At 49.0% G+C, this 18,316-nt stretch overlaps 6 protein-coding genes across 6 annotated transcripts; 2 read left to right on the plus strand and 4 right to left on the minus strand.

Annotated features, from left to right (window-relative positions):
• Nucleotides 1-53: 53 nt before the first annotated feature.
• Nucleotides 54-2,196, minus strand: PFICI_06647 (uncharacterized protein; the record flags this gene model as incomplete). Its single annotated transcript, XM_007835228.1, has 8 exons — nucleotides 54-236; nucleotides 317-510; nucleotides 586-758; nucleotides 845-957; nucleotides 1,085-1,317; nucleotides 1,375-1,654; nucleotides 1,748-1,833; nucleotides 1,905-2,196. The coding sequence occupies 8 exons, from the start codon at nucleotides 2,194-2,196 to the stop codon at nucleotides 54-56; spliced, it is 1,554 nt and encodes a 517-aa protein (XP_007833419.1).
• Nucleotides 2,197-2,742: 546 nt separating this feature from the next.
• PFICI_06648 (uncharacterized protein) lies at nucleotides 2,743-4,150 on the minus strand (the record flags this gene model as incomplete). The annotated part of the gene is made up of 6 exons (XM_007835229.1): nucleotides 2,743-2,753; nucleotides 2,818-3,033; nucleotides 3,101-3,383; nucleotides 3,448-3,525; nucleotides 3,580-3,702; nucleotides 3,782-4,150. The coding sequence occupies 6 exons, from the start codon at nucleotides 4,148-4,150 to the stop codon at nucleotides 2,743-2,745; spliced, it is 1,080 nt and encodes a 359-aa protein (XP_007833420.1).
• Nucleotides 4,151-5,457: 1,307 nt separating this feature from the next.
• On the minus strand, nucleotides 5,458-9,401 carry PFICI_06649 (uncharacterized protein; the record flags this gene model as incomplete). The annotated part of the gene is made up of 4 exons (XM_007835230.1): nucleotides 5,458-8,165; nucleotides 8,309-8,480; nucleotides 8,539-8,865; nucleotides 8,934-9,401. 4 exons carry the CDS (start codon nucleotides 9,399-9,401, stop codon nucleotides 5,458-5,460), a joined length of 3,675 nt encoding a protein of 1,224 aa, XP_007833421.1.
• Nucleotides 9,402-11,496: 2,095 nt separating this feature from the next.
• Nucleotides 11,497-12,079, plus strand: PFICI_06650 (uncharacterized protein; the record flags this gene model as incomplete). The annotated part of the gene is made up of 2 exons (XM_007835231.1): nucleotides 11,497-11,811; nucleotides 11,879-12,079. The coding sequence occupies 2 exons, from the start codon at nucleotides 11,497-11,499 to the stop codon at nucleotides 12,077-12,079; spliced, it is 516 nt and encodes a 171-aa protein (XP_007833422.1).
• A 1,956-nt stretch (nucleotides 12,080-14,035) lies between these two features.
• Nucleotides 14,036-14,867, minus strand: PFICI_06651 (uncharacterized protein; the record flags this gene model as incomplete). Its single annotated transcript, XM_007835232.1, has 2 exons — nucleotides 14,036-14,569; nucleotides 14,637-14,867. 2 exons carry the CDS (start codon nucleotides 14,865-14,867, stop codon nucleotides 14,036-14,038), a joined length of 765 nt encoding a protein of 254 aa, XP_007833423.1.
• A 767-nt stretch (nucleotides 14,868-15,634) lies between these two features.
• On the plus strand, nucleotides 15,635-17,865 carry PFICI_06652 (uncharacterized protein; the record flags this gene model as incomplete). The annotated part of the gene is made up of 4 exons (XM_007835233.1): nucleotides 15,635-15,834; nucleotides 16,106-16,857; nucleotides 16,916-17,055; nucleotides 17,113-17,865. 4 exons carry the CDS (start codon nucleotides 15,635-15,637, stop codon nucleotides 17,863-17,865), a joined length of 1,845 nt encoding a protein of 614 aa, XP_007833424.1.
• Between the last annotated feature and the right edge of the window lie 451 nt (nucleotides 17,866-18,316).

Genomic DNA, 18,316 nt, shown 5'->3' on the forward strand with positions numbered 1-18,316 from the left:
TGCCAACATTTTGTCCGATTACTGCCGATGGCACAACCGTCCGTTCCAGAATCCTACCGCTTCGTTACAAAAACGGGCCAATCATGCGGTACAGCAGTAAAGTATGCACTATATGACCAGTCCTGGCTAGGGTTTACTTGCCGAATGTCATAGTCGCGCACAATAGTGGCAGCAATCTTGGACAGCTGAATCTTGGCAATATGCTGTCCTGGACATGAGGCATACCCAACTCCCCACTTGTGCGAAAAAGAAACCAAATCATTAGCAAAAAAGTTCCATCTAACGTGTCGGATCGCAAGGCACCAGAATCACTCACCGGTATAAAATACCTTTCTTTAGCCGCTGCGTCGGGCTCGAACCACCGCTCCGGACGAAACGCCTGCGCATCTGGACCCCAGAGACTCTTGGACAAGTGTGTAACAGCAGGACTCACGGTGAGCGTGACACCTTCGGGGAAGTGTTGGTCGCCAATCTGGATACCGCCCTTTGGCGCGACACGCGGCAAACCCACTGGATGTGAAAAAATGATGGTCAGACAAGGACAAGGCACACCGGAGTAGTTCTCTTGGGTTACAAATGACATACTGGATACGGGTGCGAACATGCGCAGCGCCTCCTTGAGCGCGGCTTGCAAGTAGGGAAGCTGGACGGCGTCGGCGTTGGATATGACATGGCCTCCGCAACGTCCTTGTTTGCGCGCGTCGGCGATTTCGGCTGCAATCTTTTGCCACCCGTCGGAATGACGGAGAAGGTGATAACTTTTCGACTGGTTAGTGAGAATTTTTCTAATTATCATTTCTTTCTGGTTGATCTCGTCGGAATACACCAAACATGGCCAACTCACACAAAACTCTGTAGACCTGCAGATACCGTGTCTGATCCTGCTCCTACGTTTGCCGTGGCAAATGCCTGAAGACACCTTAGGTTGAAATGTTTTGACTTATCTTCCTTCGATTTCTCTAGACCCTTGAACCTGCGATGGGTTAATTATTCATCCACTCGTTTTCTACTCGAATCGAAGTCCTTTGTGGAGGGTAGTCTGCGGCTAACAACACACATGTCGGTAGGAATATGGGTAGAGTACTGACCAGTGTGCTGCAAGATCATGCCTGGCTTCGGGGTCCTTCTGCCGCTCGCTCAGAGCCGTCATGGTAGTATCAAACAAGTGGCCCATGGGGAGGATAGCTAGCCACGTGGTAAAGGGGTTGGCGAACAAGGAATGTAGCCACTGGAAATATCCGGCAAAAGCAATATAAACCTCCATTGCCGAGTTCATGGCAATGGAGCCGCGGACATCCTCGCCCTTGTCCATAAATCCTAGGCAGGGGAGATGGTCAGATTGCTTTTCTCCCAGTATACGTTGACGTGACTTACCAAAAGGCTTGGAAAACACAACCTCGCCAGTGATATCAAATGCGACATAGGTGAAAAACTTGTCCAGATCCATTGGCTTCTTCTCGTCTGCAAACTTGTTCATCCAGTCAAATAGCTTGGCAATGTCGACGTCCAGAGCAGGCTCTGACTTGATAATGTTATGCTGCAGATAGCCCGTGGATAGGTATTTGGAACATTCATTTTTCTCTTTTGGATCGACCATGGAGAATGGCGTAGTAAACCGGTAGTCTGGGAAGCAAACAATCCGGTACCAATCGCCCTATAATCAATCATCGTAAGAAGAAGACAACAAAGGTTGGAGTGTATTTTTCAAGGCATGGATACTGCAAATCACCAAAGGGTCTTGACTCACCTTTGGAAGCGTGGCCAGGAGGAGCTTCTTCACCCCGTCTGGATGAGTAATGCTAATCTCATTTGGAGCCATTCGAACAAATGGTCCTGCCAACTGAAGGTTAGTAACAGCATGCAACCGCTATTGAATGGAGAACCAATTTGAAAAGTCAGCATACCGTATTTCTCATGCTGTTCGAGTAGTTTCAGATTCTGTTTCCCACCATAGATCTGCTTCAGGTGCCATAGTCGGGAGAATGATGCTAGAAAGGGTCCTGGGATATGGCTGACTGGCGAGAAGTAGCGCCGGCGCACAAAGAGCATAAACAAGCTCGTGATGAATAAGATGGCTACATGTAGCACGATGGAGACTTTGTCGTCTTTTATGCCGACAAGGTAATCACGCAGTGCCGGTATATACGTTTCAGCTTGCGACCGCAGAACGTCTATGGATGATGTATTGAGTGCCATGTTGGACTCACGCAGTCGAGCTGAATTCAGCCTTAGGTATGTGATGAGTGACAGGTGAGAGATGCGTCACAATAGGTCTCAGGAGGGAGTGATTGAAAAGCAAGAAGCAAGAGTGATTTATCGCAGTCTGTCAGAGATACTGCAGATTGGGCGGAGACATTGTTTTCATCAGATGGAATGAGGCTCCGGCCAATATTTATGTATGTGTGCGTGCTCATGCATATATATTTTGAGAATAGCGGGTGTCTTTCCTGAATGAGCAGTGGGCGCAAACCTACATACTATGGCATAATATAACGAGTCCCTGGTAGCTATGCAGCATGATATGAGGGCCTAGCCATCCACAGTTCATCAGTCCAATCAAGCCGCTGGATTTGCCTGCGCCCGGCATAGAAGCCCACCGGGTGGGTGGATAGCGATTTGCATCAAAGAGGGGAAACTTCAAAAGATGCATGGGCTCAATGTCTTCTGTGCAGTAATGGCACTTTTTCTATTCGTCCAAGGATGTGATAGTTTTGAAGAAGGGGTACGTTGGAAACTACATCGCTAGATATGACCTGCAACTGAAATTAGTCTCGCTTTGTCTTCCAACCAGCCCAATGGTTGTCTTCTATAACATACTCTTGGCCTGCCCAGGTCCTGCATCTGCGTGCTTCTTTACAAAACCAATCACACGCTCGAAGTAGTCCTTTGTCTGCTTGAACCCAACGAACATGTAGAAACAATGAGGCAGCCCCGGATAAGCAGCCAGTTGCACATCGTTTCCTGCTGCTTTGAGCGCCTCTGCGTACGCGATACCCTCGTCCCTCAACGGGTCCAAACCTGCCGCATGAACAACTTTCAAAGCGTCAGTCACATTATAGCTACTCGGGCTCGAGTCAGCGCTGGAACCATGTCTACTTACATGCAGGTGGCAAGCCCTTTAGGTCTTTCAGCTGGTGGAGAAGAGGGGAGTGTCCAGGGTCAGGCTTGGGGTCAGTGCCCACGTACTGATCCCAAAAGAACTCCATTCTATAGCTGTCGACTATTGCAGCTTGGTGATTTTGACTGTAGCTCAAGAGCTCATATTTCTCCTTGTTTGGTACCTCGGAGAAGAACTTGGGGTGGCATGTTACTGGGAACACCAGACTTTGTGCTACAATTCCGGTGAGTCCCTCGTCTCTGGCTTTGATCGCCAAGCATGCAGCCTTTTCCCACCCCAGTATCGCATTAGTATGGAGTCCTTGACCGACCGTGAGAATGGACGCGTACCATGTTTCCACCTCCACTGTTGCCGGCCAAGATGATCTTTTCGGGATTGACTCCCAGATACTTGGCATGTACTTTACACTATCATCTTCATTAGCTGTGACCTAGATGACTGGAAGAATTAGTTTCTCTTACCCATTTGAGAACGTCCCACGAGTCTTCAATCGGGTATGGATAGGGAAACTCTGGCGCCCTAGAACTCCTTGTCAGTTGCGAAGGGGGAACAGGTGAATCGCCATGAAATCGCAGGCTTGTAGACTTGCATTCTGTAATCAACGCTCACAACCACGACATTGGGCAGCGCGCCCAGGTATCGATTTTCTGCCTCCTCTATTACATGACTGCCCACAGTCCAACCTCCGCCATGCATCCGAAATACCAGCGCAGCGTCAGTCCGCAGCTCGGGCGGTCGGTAGATCTGGATTTCGATTTCGGTACCGTCCCGCACCGTTACCTTCATCTGGGAAATGAATACATCTTTTCCTGGCTCGGGACAACCGTCGGGTATGGCGGGCGGCGCCGTGACCCAGCCCTCTTTGAACTTGTCCAAGGGCACCGCGGCCTCCCACAGTGGCGCCAAGGCCTCGACTGTAGCGGCCTCGACCTCTGCAAAGTTGGGGTCCTTTACCGAGAGATGGCCATTCTTTGGCCCGGGCTTGAAGTTGTCGGTGATGACGTAGTCCGACTTGGTTTTGATATTTACCATTTTCGTTGATTTGGTCAAGGAAGTGCTCTGAAAAGGGTTGATTTGCACAGAAGTCTTTGCATCAGATACAAATGCGCTCCATGGCAAATGGCTATAGTCCACTGGCAATCCTTATACTACATCCGTCTCGGATAACGCTCCCCTGAGTGTGGGGCATCTCGGGTGATGTTGTGTTAGCCCACGGAATCAAACATGGCCCTTTCCTATGCGGACCAATCTTTCTTTTCCCTGGGACATGGTAAGCCATTATGGCCTAAAATTTACACTCCGCTAGTATCTAGAGTATCCTCTTCTTCCTCTGTCATGTCCGACTCGGTCGAGTATCTCGTCAGATGGACGGACTCAAACGGAGTTCCGAGTGGAGCTGACTTATACAGGCAGGTCAGAAAGTTACACCAGGCTCCGTCTGTCTTGAGGAGTTCGCGAAGGATCTACTAGCTCCAATATGGCTATTCTTGATTTATTTTTTCACAGTGTGTATTTGTTCCTTTTACAAATTGAGTTGTGCTATCATTGTTCTTGAACGCCTAATGAGTACCAGCATTGCTCCAAAGACAAGGATACTTAGAAATCGGCCGGTTAAGGTTCTCCGTAATTAGGACAGGTTAAAGTCCTCGACAACCCACTACTCAGCCTCGAGAAGGCGGAAAAAACGTGGGCGATGATAATGGCCATTTTAAATCGGGGCCTTCCAGTGCATTTGCTTTCCAAGGACAATGATACATGGGATGTGGCAGAACACGCGTATAGCTCTAATCACAAGAACGCACATAACTGTATAACTACAAGTGGCCTACTTTACCTCAGCTGAACTTTGCTTACCATGACGACTTGGATTCGGTCCGCTTCATATATATATATATGTATGTATACAGTAATCGAGATTCTGAGTGAGCTCTGCTTATAGCCCAAGGTCCGATTAGGTTTTTTTTTTTTTTCATATTTTTAGAGTTGTTCTCATTTGACTTCATTTGTCCTTATTCACTCACTCACCATGGGGTTAAACCAGGTTGAATTCGCACGCCATACCTACAACGAAAACGGGTGTGTCTTGACATTGCTGGAAATAGGAAATGACATTCACTCCCCACATCCGGGTACATTGAGTTTTATACATATATATGGTGACGGAGAGGGGGAAGGACCAAGTGCCGTCCATGTCTATGACTTGTAGGAACATTCTACGATATCGGAATAATATGTACATTTACCACATGCCATGTGAATCAAAACATCGAATTTATCAGTTAGATTGGCCACGAGATCGTTTCCCATTCCGTACTCGCAGCAAGTCCTTCAGCAGCCGGCTAGTTCCATCTCAGAATTGCTTCACGCACATCATCATCGCTTGCAACACCGACGGGAGTTCTGCCTGCATTATCTGTACTTTGGTTGTCTGCTCCATAATGCAATAATGCCTCGACGACTGAGACTCCCGCTTGGAATGCTGCCAGGTGTAAAGGCGTCTGCCCATACATATCCCTGGAGTTTATGAAGGCCGCATATTCAGAGCTGCGCAATTGCTTCAGGAAATTCACTCGAGGAGAATAGATGATCGTGTCAATCACGGACAAGTCTGAAAATAAGACTGCATGATGAAATACGGTTCGTCCATAGTAGTCGCGGCTATCAAGCTGGGCGCCCGCTGCGAGCAGTCGGTGTAACACTTCCGTGTTTCCTTGGTTGGCAGCGACAATAGTGGGGTATCCGAGCCGACCACCAGGTTCATCCAACTGATTTGAGCTCATAACGATCCTTTTAACCCATGAGATAAGGTTCTTCTCAGCCGCGAAGTAGAGCAAAGTCGTACCTGGCTCGATATCTTCCCGCAGAGGACACCATTTATCCCACAGTTTTGACTGTAGAAGCCTGTCCACGATGTGGTTTGGGTTGGCCCCTTCAATGTCGGCCAACTTGGCATGGATGTCAAACATTTCTGTAATGTATTGAAGCAGCGGCGGGAGGCTTGAAAGAGCCATCGACATTTTTGAGAGACTTGAAATCGTAGAAATTGTTTTCCCAGCGGTGCTTCTTCTGGACAAAATCTGAGGAGACCCCTGGTTGTCGTTGGGCTCAATGCTCTTTAGATAGCTCTCGACCAAGGAAGATCTTTTGATTGCGGATCCCGTAGCATCACTCTGGGGCAGGTCCGATGCTGAATTTCGGTCTGGGATCTGATGCTTGAATTTGGATTCTGGCGGGATTCGGGTTTGTGCCGACGCCTCCTCGAATGCTGAGAGAGTAGTTTTCCCGCTGGTGCTAGAGCCTCTTCTTCTTAGCAACATCAAGGGCGAATCTGTCAAGGTCAAATGGGTCTTGACAGGTGTGATGGGTTGAATTCCAATCTGGGAATGTGCAGAGTGTACTGAGGCAGCCCTGATAGAGCCTGTGCGTGAGATAGGCTGTGATCCAGGATTTGAGCTGGCTGCTGACCCAAAACTCGCGACGCTGTTCCGTCTTCCTCGGTCGATTGATAGTCCCTTGGGTCCATCGGCAGATACGTGAGAGTACGCATCTAGCGTTTGCTGCTTCGTTGGGCTTCCCTTTGAGTCCAGAAATGGGGCTTTCATGCTCGTAAGACGCTCTCGCTGCCTCTGCTGGATCATATCTCCAACAGCCTGTCGAGCCCCGATCAAGTACTGGAGCTCCGGAATGTCTGCATACGAGAGGCAACAGTCCATGATGAAGACGTGGCCCCTGCCACTGTCCATGGCACGTCGTTGTGGACTGACAATGGTAAAGCCATCCTCTTCCAGGAAGAATGTGCGAACCGAGTCATGAATGAATTGAACAACTTTCCCGGTGGTGAAAGATCCGGCACTTCCTCCTAAAGAATCATCATCTTCACCTAGCTCATCATTCTCGTTGAGGGCTGGTCGATTGTCTTGCACCTCAACAAGTCCGCACGACATGCTCGTGATTTGTTTTTCCAGCTGTTCCTCGTCCTCCACGAACTCAGGTGAGTTTTCCCACATGGCTACTTTCTCCGGGTGGTAAACAAACGCGAAGACGTGTTTCCATTCGGAAAGTTGTAGTGGGCGAGCACTGAACACCAACCATTGGAAGAATCTTGTTGCTTCTTGGGTGGGATTCTCCGAAAGCAACTTTCTATAGACGTCCTGGATCTGAGTAGGTACTTCATTGACCTGGTCAATCAGATACTGAGCACTTTTCCCAGTGTCCCAATCACTTATGAGCTGATTGATTGTAAGCTCAACCCATAGAAAAATTCCCGACGCTTTGTCAAGAATCTTGTTCTCAAGCTGTTGCCAAACTTCTCTTTGGCTAGTCGCTTTCTGCTCGGTCCTAAAGACGGACAACCTCTTATGGATATACCGGCGGATGTCGTCCGAGTTCTCCTGTTCCGAAAGGATCTCCAAGTACGATGAAATTGAGATAGTCAGGGCAGTTCGACTTGAAACGCATAGAAACAGCTGGGTTCCAACCAAATAGGCCCTATCGGCGAGATCACGAAGGTAAATGATCAAGTTCCTGCCTTCGCCATTATCGCATTCGTCAAGACCATCCACGAAGATGAATATCCTGGCACTTGATAGCCGCGAATCGCTACTAGCCAGTGCGTGGTTAAGGAAAGATTTGAGTTCACCATCATGCCATGTAAGTTCGGTATCAAAGTCAATCTTTTCCTCAAATCGACTCTTCATCAATCGAAATGCTTTTGGGAAATGTGGGAGTAATTGGCAAGCAAGGGATCTGAGAAATCCCGATGTGCACTTCTCTAGGCGATCACCTCGTCCGTTGAAGAAAAAGCTCGCTTTGACTGTTTTCGTTGTAGTATGTACGCCCTCAAAGGCATGCTTCATCAACGTAGATTTACCTGACCCGGGCTTGCCTTTGATCCACAGGAAGCCCTGGTGGCTTGCGATTTGTTTGCGTTCGATCCATCCTTGATAATTTTCGGAGGTACTCAACCAGAGACAGGTTTGATGCACCGGAGTCTCGATCATCTGATATCGCCTGTTCATGTTGGGAAATCCAAGTGATCTCTGAATTGCTTTGGGGGCGGGTTAGTACGTCTTTTGACAAGTTGGCATATTTTAGACAGTGGTGACACCTTTCAAGTCTTCGCTTGTCTCATGCGCTTCTGTACCCCTAGTTAAGCAATGCTTGACGGAGTTTTATTCGATTTTGACTTACTCTCTTGTGCCCTTTCTTTGACAATTTTGCATATACGTTCCAGCTCGCCGCATACCTTGATATAATTGTCGTCGGCTTCCGAAGTAAATTTCGTCATCTCTCTATGATTCGCTTGCAGAGTCTCCGCATCTTCCCTGTCGTCACCAAGTAGTGAAGAGTTATGCGGGACGACCTTGATGATTACCCAGTTAGTTCTGTCAATGATGTATCATGTGGCAATGGGTACGTACCGTTTTGTTCAAGAATGATCCGGGCACATTAAGTCCAGTCATCGCATGTCCCTCCTGAAACGTCTTCACCATGAAGCCATACCTTCTCCAGATTCTGGAGAAACTAAACTGGCACCTCTCTAAATCGGTCGTGCGGAGTCCAAGTGAGTCCAATAACGCACTATTCGTGTCAATCAAAAAAAGACTTGCAACTGAACGGGCGACTTCGCCGACGTTAGCATAGTGACCACCACCACGGTGGGGCGTACCCAGAAAGATCACTGCCGATGTTGACGCAACGATCTCTCTGATATCATCCTGGTCCGAGGTATCTGATAATGACAATGCCTAGGCAATCAGAACTCGTCAGTCTGTGGACTGTGCGTGCGATGTAGAATCAAGATGGAAGAACATACTTCCTTGACCAAGATCCCCCCTAATGAATGGGCGACGAAGATCAAGGGCCGGTCTTGAACCCTGTTACGCCTCAGAGCGAACAGCAAGTCTTTGGCGTGTGAGAAGATGGTGCCTTTATTGGCGACTGTGCCTATATGAGCAGCGACGGTAGACTCGTAGCCCCAAGTCAGAATCCGGCTCCCAGAGCACATCTCAGATGAAGGAAGAAGATCTCTGGGCCAGAATACATTGGGCCGTATCGTATTGGAAGAGGGGACTATTTCGGCTTCCTCATTTGTGGAAGATTTGACCGAAGAACTGGTAGTGCGCCCAATGAATGTCAGGATTTTCCTGTGGGATCTCGTCTTTGTCTTTTGACGAGCCTCATTCGCTGACACTTCTGGAGCAAAATGCGTCCACGTCGTGTACGGATGACCCTGGAGGCCATGAACGAATATTATACTGTGAGGAATCTCAATGGTCTGCATTATCAAAAGAGAAATGCCACAAAATCTCAACTTCCCGAGTTCCTGATCCGGAAAAGACAGTTGTGGTGAAGCAGCCATTAGCTGTCACATCACCACAGGATAGCCACTCAGCCAACCCAGAAGCAGGAGACATTAAGTAGCTGTGACTTACTCAGCGAAGGGTTCATCATCATGTGGTTCATATACCGCCGTGAACCCCGTATTGTGAATGAATGGCCGTGCCATATCATCGTTGGCCGGAATTACTGATTGAGCCGTGATTGTGTGCGGGGGTTCAGCTGCGCGAGGCTGGGCTGATATAGGGGAAAGATGCTGTTCCAGTTCTGGAACGGAAAAACACTCGGATTGCAGATGAAGCACATGATTTGTCGCCAGCAGTTCCCATGCAGCCCCCAAAATTCCGAGTGCGAAATTACGCACAATCGTACTCTTGTGTTAATTTTTCCCCAATCTCTAATGTAAGCAAATACCAAACATGCAAGCTGTTCCTTCCACCACGTGCCGAGACCATATTGTTTGACCGGTGCGAGTTTTTTTTTGGCATTTTCTAGAACATGCGATAACCTGAAGTATTGAATCAACTCTAACAATCTCTATCACAAACGCGCAAGTGCCACCTAGATCAAGAAGAAAATCCGCATTTAATCCAGTTGGCCAAACCCTTGTCTTGAACTTTTGAACGGAACAAATTATTGAAGTTTGCAGCTTCTTAACTCTTCCTGTCAAGAATCCTCAACGTTATATTCAAGACATCTGCCCTAAAGGTACCATGTAGGTAATTATATATGAAGTCTACAAAATCTGGATCTACAGAACTAAACTTCTACAGATTAATGTTGTGGTATTGACGCACGGGTCATTTACGTGGGGCTAGCTTCTTTATACAGCACGGGACTGTCAGGACTCAGTAGTACTCTGTACGAAGTACTCAACCGGCAGTAACGCGTCAATACAAACTTTCCGCCCCTATCAAAGGACAATGGCTATGCGATATATAAGAGATAATCGGAAAGCTCGCTTATTCAACCATTAACTTGCATTCAAGATAATTGTGTGTAATTATGTGGTTTTTTTTAATCCATTATACATAGCCGCTCTCGTTGGGTACCCTTCTTCTCTTTTCTTGGGTGGTCACGGCAATGCCGGTGTGTCAAAAAAAGGCTAGGATCGAGCACTGCCCTGCTAATCATTGGCTGTCGCACATCGTCGCCAGGTGGACGCGCTTGCAATGCACTAAGATCCTAGCTCGCGATGCAACCCACTACCTTAAAAGGTTATGACAGCATCACGGACCAGCCAGTCAACCGCGCGGCACTTGAAAGTGTCTAGGCAGAGGGTCCAGAGGGTCCCCATAGGTCCTTTTAGGCTCCAGTAACAGCGGCAGCTCTCAGCAGCTCCCAGTGATTTCTCTTGTTTATAAGGGGAGGTTGGATATCGAGGCCAGGGATGAATGGATGGCATTCGTGTAGTACAGCCCGTCTATCTATGATGGATTGATTGTGTTAATGCAAGAGAAGGCAAACTGGAAATTCCAATGCATGGCCATGGTTATTGTTTCAGATACTTTTCTGCAATTGTTTCCGAGTCTCTCATCCAGTCAAAGGGAGTCAGGTCGAGTCCCTTCTGGCCCCTACCTACCACTCCCCAAAAGAAGTCCCTGACGCACATCATCCCACACATAGCGACGACGCGCCACGCAACGTCATTAGGATCCGCTATTGGCCGTCACTGCCGATCTTGCTAAGAAGGACCCCAAAATCGTCGATTGACGGGGAAACCATACAAAATCCCATGCGCCCAGTTTATTCGCCAACCACTGTTGTCAATTTTTTCTCCCTCCATTGTCGTAGCAACATTGAACTGCTCCTTGCACTTAGCATATTTCTGCTATCATTCTCCTGGATATTTTCTCAAAAGCCTTCCCCGCAGTTTTTGCAAATCAACAATCCGTATTCCATAATCCTCCAGAAACAACTCGAGAAGAAAGCTCAACTACACTACCTGAACAACCCCACTGATCGGATCTCGTCGCATATCACTGAATCGCATCAAGATCCACCGTTCTCCAACTTCAGTCCCCGGATTTTCAGACAAAATGGAGTTCACCTTTCTCAACAACGTCCTGCGCATAGTCCAGCTGCTCTGGACCCTGCTGATCACCGCGCTCATTGGAAATGCCATCGCAAACTACCACAGCACCTCTGGATCTGGTAAAGCCGCCATCAACTTCACCATCTTTGTCGCAGTCCTCTCGTGGATTACCGCCCTCTATGGATTGATCGCCTCCTTCGTATCCGCCATTGCTATTCCCATTGTCGTTCTCGCTCTCGACAGTCTTGCCGTCCTCTTCACCTTTATCAGCGCCGTGGTCCTGGCCGCCAAGCTCGGAGCTGTCAACTGCGCTCACCTGGTAAGGAACTCTCTGGTTCTGATCTCTTCCAAAGTACATGTTCACAATGCTGACTCACAATTCGCAGAGCGGTAAGCCAAGCAGCTACATTGCCTTTGGCTCGACCAATGGTGACCAGAAGCAATGCCGCGAGCTCCAAGCTAGCGACGTTTTTATGTGGTTCTTGTTCGCATGCTACATTGCAACTCTTTTCTTCGCCTTCAAGGCTTTCCGTGGCAGCGGCGCTTCCATCCGAAGGGGTCCCAACATGTCCCAGGTCGGCGTCTAAATGATCAATCATGTCAGCTGTAATGTAGAGTAGACAAATACCTACATCATGCGCGACGTGGCCATAATGGGTATTGGATCACGGCCATAATTACTGTTACGAAGGTTACGATGCAGTGGATAATCAAACACGATGCCTCCTTGAAGGCTAGGAAGGCATAATAATACATGTGGAAAATACCAAGGATACAAGGGATTTTGGATGGACGCTGGCGTTTAGGAATACAAGACATGGCCATCATTGGTTTGTATAGTCAGGCTGCATTCTTGTCTGACTATGTCACACAGCATTCTCCTGGATGGGCATTATGCCCGAGAATGTTACTTCATGATAGTATGACAAAATACATAATGTTCACAAACTCAAGTTGATTGCCACTGTATAATTGAATGAACTTCTGCTTCAGCTGTGCGACTTGCATCAATTGTGCTTGATACTTGGAATGGCTTTGTCAGGGGGAACTGCTCACACAGGATATTCATCGTTACCAACGGAGCAAAATTCCGTCTAATAGATACCAATTACTAGACTAGGAATTATGTTGTCGCCCAAACCAGCCAAAGATGGACACGGTCAGAATAGCAATTGTTATGGCTTGAGACTGAATCTTGGCTCCCGAAAATTGTTTCTAGCGAAGCTTCCTTCCGACAAGCATGTTGAGTAAGTCATCCATCAGCTGGATTCAAGATTACCTGCTTCAAGGACATGATTGTCAACAAGTCATTGACTACACTGTTCTGTCATACTACCTTGACAACACTGTGCGCAGCCTTTTCTTCCAATAACCAATACATTCTTTGAGATCCGTGCGAGAGAGCCAATGTTATTATTATAAGAGGGACCAGGCGTCATTCTGGGGGATCCAAGTTATAAGTCTTGATGTGCTGGGCAATGACCATGTAGATCATTCTTTTGATAACTATATGCTGTTCTCGTTCCATAGAAGTGATTACTGATTTACTGTAGAATGATTCTCTACAACATGTGGGCATACTGAAAAACTTGCTGCCTGAAGTAGCTCCGGGTCAAGGTGGAAGAGGCACGCACCACTGATCATGCAAACGCGCCTCCTCCATGATAACGTCAAAACTTGTTGACACCACCAACTGGGCGTTTGTTTTGATTTTCCTAGTGTTACATATCCGAATAACTCGTTAGATTTCCACCACCAGTGAGCCATTGAGCCCATCCACACAATGGTTCACTGGTGCAGTGGTTACAAGAGCAGAGCAAACAGCAGCAGACCGGTCTATAAATATTTGAAAAAAAACTAAAAAAAAAAAAAAAACTTCAACAACAGTAGCCACGGAGAGATTAGCCAGCGGTGAACTCTTTTTTGCTGATCTTTTTATTCTCTTGTAGTTTCTATGCAAATGATTCACTCGAGTATGGGATGTAAAGAATGCAAGTCGATGATATCTGGAGGCTGAAGGAAAGGTGTTGGTGTGTTGGTGTCAGGGTTCGAATCCACGCGAGCTCTGCGTTTTTTACTCCTTCACCTTGGGGCATTACATGTTGCTTCCTTTTCTCTTTACTGATCCATCGTTTGTCCACGCTTGATCAAGGATAACATGCAAGACGCAAGACCTGGTCAATCTTATCCGGTTTCAGACGAGAACACTTGCAGTGTATGGTGTTGGCTGTGCTCAGAGTGTTCCACCGCAGACAGTAATGTAGCTTGATACGACTTCCACGCCCCTAGACCCCCTATGGCTCTACGCGACTCGGCGTAAAAGACCAACTTGGCAGTGACATTGCTAACCATTCAGCCCAAGCTGTTGAATACAGGTCTGAAGTTCACTGACTCGAAGACAAGCCAAGGCATTATCTGAAGACATCAATTGTCATTTCCATGTTTCTCAATGATATGTTCTGCGATGTCGCAAATGGTTCTAATACTCTATAGCAGCGTGGGCCTTGATACATACTGATACACTTGATTACTCGTACAAATTCTTATATCTTCTCGCTCACCCAGATTGCACCTCTGCAGCCAGCTCGAATTACACCGGTCAACAGCCAATGGGGCTCAGCCTTCTTGGCGTCATGCTCAACAGCGTGGTCCAGATGCTCGAGCTCTTCGTCTCGAATGCGGCGCAGTGTCTTTATCAGGTTCTGCAGCTCGTCACCGACCTCGTAGCCCTCGGCCTCCCACTCGGAGAACATCTCGAGCAACGTCCGGATCTGCTCATTATAGTGGGTACCGATCTCGGTCTCGACGGCCTCAGTACACGCCATGGCCGCCTCCCGGCCCAGCACCGCCGTGCCCCAGCCCAGGCCCGTCGCCAGCACGCTCCAGACCGGGTACATGGCCGTCGGCCGGACGCGGTGCTTGGCAATCATCTCGTTGAATGTCTTGAGGTGGCCCTCTTCCTGCTCGTACATGTGCGCCATGAGTGGCCGCAAGTGCGGGTGCGCGTTCACGATCGGAGGCGTCTGGCCCTTGTAGATGAGGGTGGCGGCCAGTTCACCGGCCTGGTTGACTCGAAGCTGCAGGGTGGGAACAAGGTCAATGATTGGGAATTCTTGCTAGGCCGATCTCGGAATAGCAACATACAGCAGATGAGAGAAAGTCTCTCTGCTCCTTGGTCAGAGCCTTCCGCTTCGGTTTCGGGCTACTCGAACTTGGATGCGCATCTTGGCTGGCCGCGGTACATTGGCTCGACGTCGAGGATAGACAACGCCGCGACGGCGCAAAGAGGGCCGGTGCAAGGAAATCGCGGATAGGCGGTTGGCCATGCGTGCGCATGAGCCGCATGAAGCTTCGGGATGAAAAGGAAACGGCCATGACAATGATAGGGCTCTAGTACAACTTTGTTTTCAAGTTTCGTCAAATGCCGACCATTAAGGGACTTGAAGCAAGTGTCCAGTCCGAGATCTGGTCACAATCAGCCCATACATTCGGGATTGAGCGGACTGTCTATGATGTATACATGCACTCGACGGCATGTTGATGGAATAATTGACAGGGGGTCGTTATCGATAGACTGATAAAAGCTCCGGATCCATTATCTTAGCTCCCTGAGCCTGAAAATGGTTGGTGCAAGTACTGAGGTATCTCTCTCCCCACCTTTCATGATTGGATCTGGTTCCATAAAAGCACTGGAGAAAGGTGGGTACGGATAATCACACGGCCGCTCCGTCAAGCAGACCCCCTGCATGTTGAAAAGTGGAACTCGGACGCCAATGGGCAACCGACGTATGCATCGACATGAGGCTGAGGTGTAGGTTTACATATTCCAAGAAACTCGGCGCTTTTCAACTTTCTCTTTCCACCACGCATAGCCTTTGACTTGTGACCACGAAGAAAATTTCTCCAGAGCTCTCTCTCTTTCTCTTCACTTTCACTGTACAAGTTAATCCTCTGAATTTCGAAAAGCTATCGCTTGTTCTACTATAATCGCATATATCCGTCCTTTTCGATTCGCGGCCAGAGCCATTTCATATCATCTCCGAGCGGGAAACTGAATATACTTCAAATCAATCAGTCCGCGAGAATAACGAGTTCAGAGCATAACCAAAAACTACGGGTGGGATCGAGATCAATTCAGCACGATGGCCGACCTAGACGATGCCTTCCTGGAGCTCGTCGGTGGCGATGAGTCCGAGGATGAGGCCTCGGAGCAGGAAATGAACATCAGCCAAGCGGGGTCTGATTCAGAGGATGAAGGTAGACAGGCGACTAAGAGCTCCTCATCAGCAAAGAAAACCAAAAAGAGGAGGCAGGGTGACTCTGACGAGGAAGAGGGCGAGGCGTAAGTGGAATTTCTTCCGGCAGGCTCCCACCGCTGCATGTGGCCTTGCCTTCCACACCAATGCCCGTTTGCATCAACGGAAAATCTGGTGGGCAAGTTCTGGTTGCTCCCCACTACATGTGGTTCCCTTTGGCGCAACCTGGAGCGCACACCTCTACTTATTGCGCCTTCATTTGCGAAACCCCTCAAATCATTCTGATCACTTGCGACAGCCACCAGACCTTTCTTCCCATCATTACTATGCATTGCTAACTTTGGTACGCAATTACAGTTCTGACGCCGAATCAGTGGCATCGCAAGAATCCGTCCCGATGGATGAAAGCGACTCAGAAGCTGGCTCGCCAGCTCCCAACGCGAATGGAGCTGTCGCCGATGAGGATGACAAGTACCCCTACGAAGGCATGTTTGAGAGCGCCAAGGAAAAGGCAGAGATAATGGCTCTGCGTGAGGTTGAGCGCGAGTCTATCCTAGCCGAACGTGCCCAAGAGATTGAGCGACAGCGCCAGAACCGCCTTCTCCGACAACTTGTGAGCGCTGCCGACAATAAGAAGCGCAAGGCCGACAATGCCGAGCTTGAGGAGACACAGCGCAAGACCTCGCGACAAAGAACCAAGATTGGTGGATCCAAGGTCGGCGAAACGAGCGCCGGTATCGAGTCACTTCGTCGCGCCAGAGCAGAGAAGAGTGAACGCCAGCGTCGCCTGGCTGATGATCGAGAGCGCAACAAGAAGTCTGCCAGAATCTCTTCTGGCAGCCCAGATCGAGATGGTGATGCCGAGAGTGATGTTGAGTGGGATCATTCCAAGAGGCGTTCTCGATCGCGCACTCCCGAGGTCAAGGAGGTCCCTCTTGCCGATCTGAGAGACATTGAGCGTGTGAGACTTGGTCGCAGTCGCTTTGCACAGATCTGCTTCTTCCCTGGCTTCGAACAGGCCATCACTGGCTGTTTTGCGCGCATCTCCATTGGCCCTGATCCTCAGAACAGAGATGGGCCCAACCAGTATCGCATGGCCGTTATCAAGAGTAAGTCACCACCTTTCACTGCAGTTCACGCAGGCAACTAATCTTTGTTTCTTCCCAGGATTCACGACTGGCAAGCCGTATGCTATGGAGAAGTCCAATGGACAAACATTCGTGACCGATCAATACGCTGTTGCTGCCCACGGCAAGGCCGAGAGAGAGTGGCCCTTCATTGCTTGTTCCGACAGTGCCTTCACAGAGGTAAGCAGTTCGACTTGTTTTGGAATAATCATCGCGCGTACTGACAACAACCTTTAGTCCGAGTTCAACAGATACAAGGCGACACTTCAGCACGAAGGCCTCAACATTCCGAAGCGACCTAACTTGTTAGCCAAGGCTGATGACATCAACAAGCTGCGAAGCAGATCCTGGACCGATCAAGAGCTGGACCAGAAGCTCCAGCGCGAACGTAATCTGCGAAACAAGTTCAACCCCTCGAATCGCGAAAGAATAGTCAAGCAGCTCGAGGACGCCAAAGCAAGTGGCGACGACGCCAGAGCCTCTGAGCTCCAAGATCAACTTGATTCAATGGAGGGCTCGCGCCTGGCATGGAAGACGAGTCTGACGGCAGCAAAGCCTGCCCCGCCTTCGGGGGTATCTCAGCAGGATCGACTTGCTCAGCTCAATATCGAGAATCGACGACGCAATGCCGAGGCCGTCCGAAAGGCTCAGCTCAAGGAAAAGGCAAAGGCACGAGAGGTGGAAGCCAAGCTGGCCCGTGGAGAAGATGTTGCAGAGGACACATCTCGAAGATTGCGCACTCAGCCCAAGTTCATGCGGGACGAGAATGCACCGGCAACCGGCGAGCGTAAGAGCACACCGCTGAGCGCAACATCAACGCCAGCAAACGGCACACCCAAGATGGGAGCTGTTCCACCTCACATTGCCAAGTTGCAACAGCAAAACTCAACGGGCGCGGACAAGAAAGGCATACCACAAATTCACCGTCCGCTCATGGATGATGACATTATTGGATCATTGGATCTCGACATCGATGTGGAGATTGATTAGGGGCCCGACCAGGGGACAAGTGTAGAGTTATCAAGTATGTTCTGGCGAATTCGGGAGTGATTGCGACACGCGAGGTTGCCCAAATGACATGATTGTCCGGGCCCCTCATCATTGCCTACAAAGCAGCACGATCATGTGCAAGATAGAAGCATCAGTCCCAAGGCAATTAAGACGTATTGCCATGCATTGAATTAGTTAGTCTGAGATATTACGGTAGCTCAAAACAGCGCCTGTCTGTGAACTCCTTGACGGGAGTGTGATGGGCGCGTGTAATGAATCATCTCAGACTCACTCAAGCGCGTCCACTTGGTGTATTCGTGTCGAGATCCCGTGTTACTGCAAACTTCCTAACCTAGGTCAATGACTAACTCAGAAATTGGACGTTGCAAAAACTATTCTTCCGTCGCCCGTGTTGCAGCCAAGCAAGGTGAGCGTCAAGCAGAATTGCTCT

The sequence above is a fragment of the Pestalotiopsis fici genome (assembly GCF_000516985.1).
Source record: "Pestalotiopsis fici W106-1 unplaced genomic scaffold PFICI_Scf_4, whole genome shotgun sequence".
Taxonomy (NCBI): Eukaryota; Fungi; Ascomycota; class Sordariomycetes; order Amphisphaeriales; family Sporocadaceae; genus Pestalotiopsis; species Pestalotiopsis fici.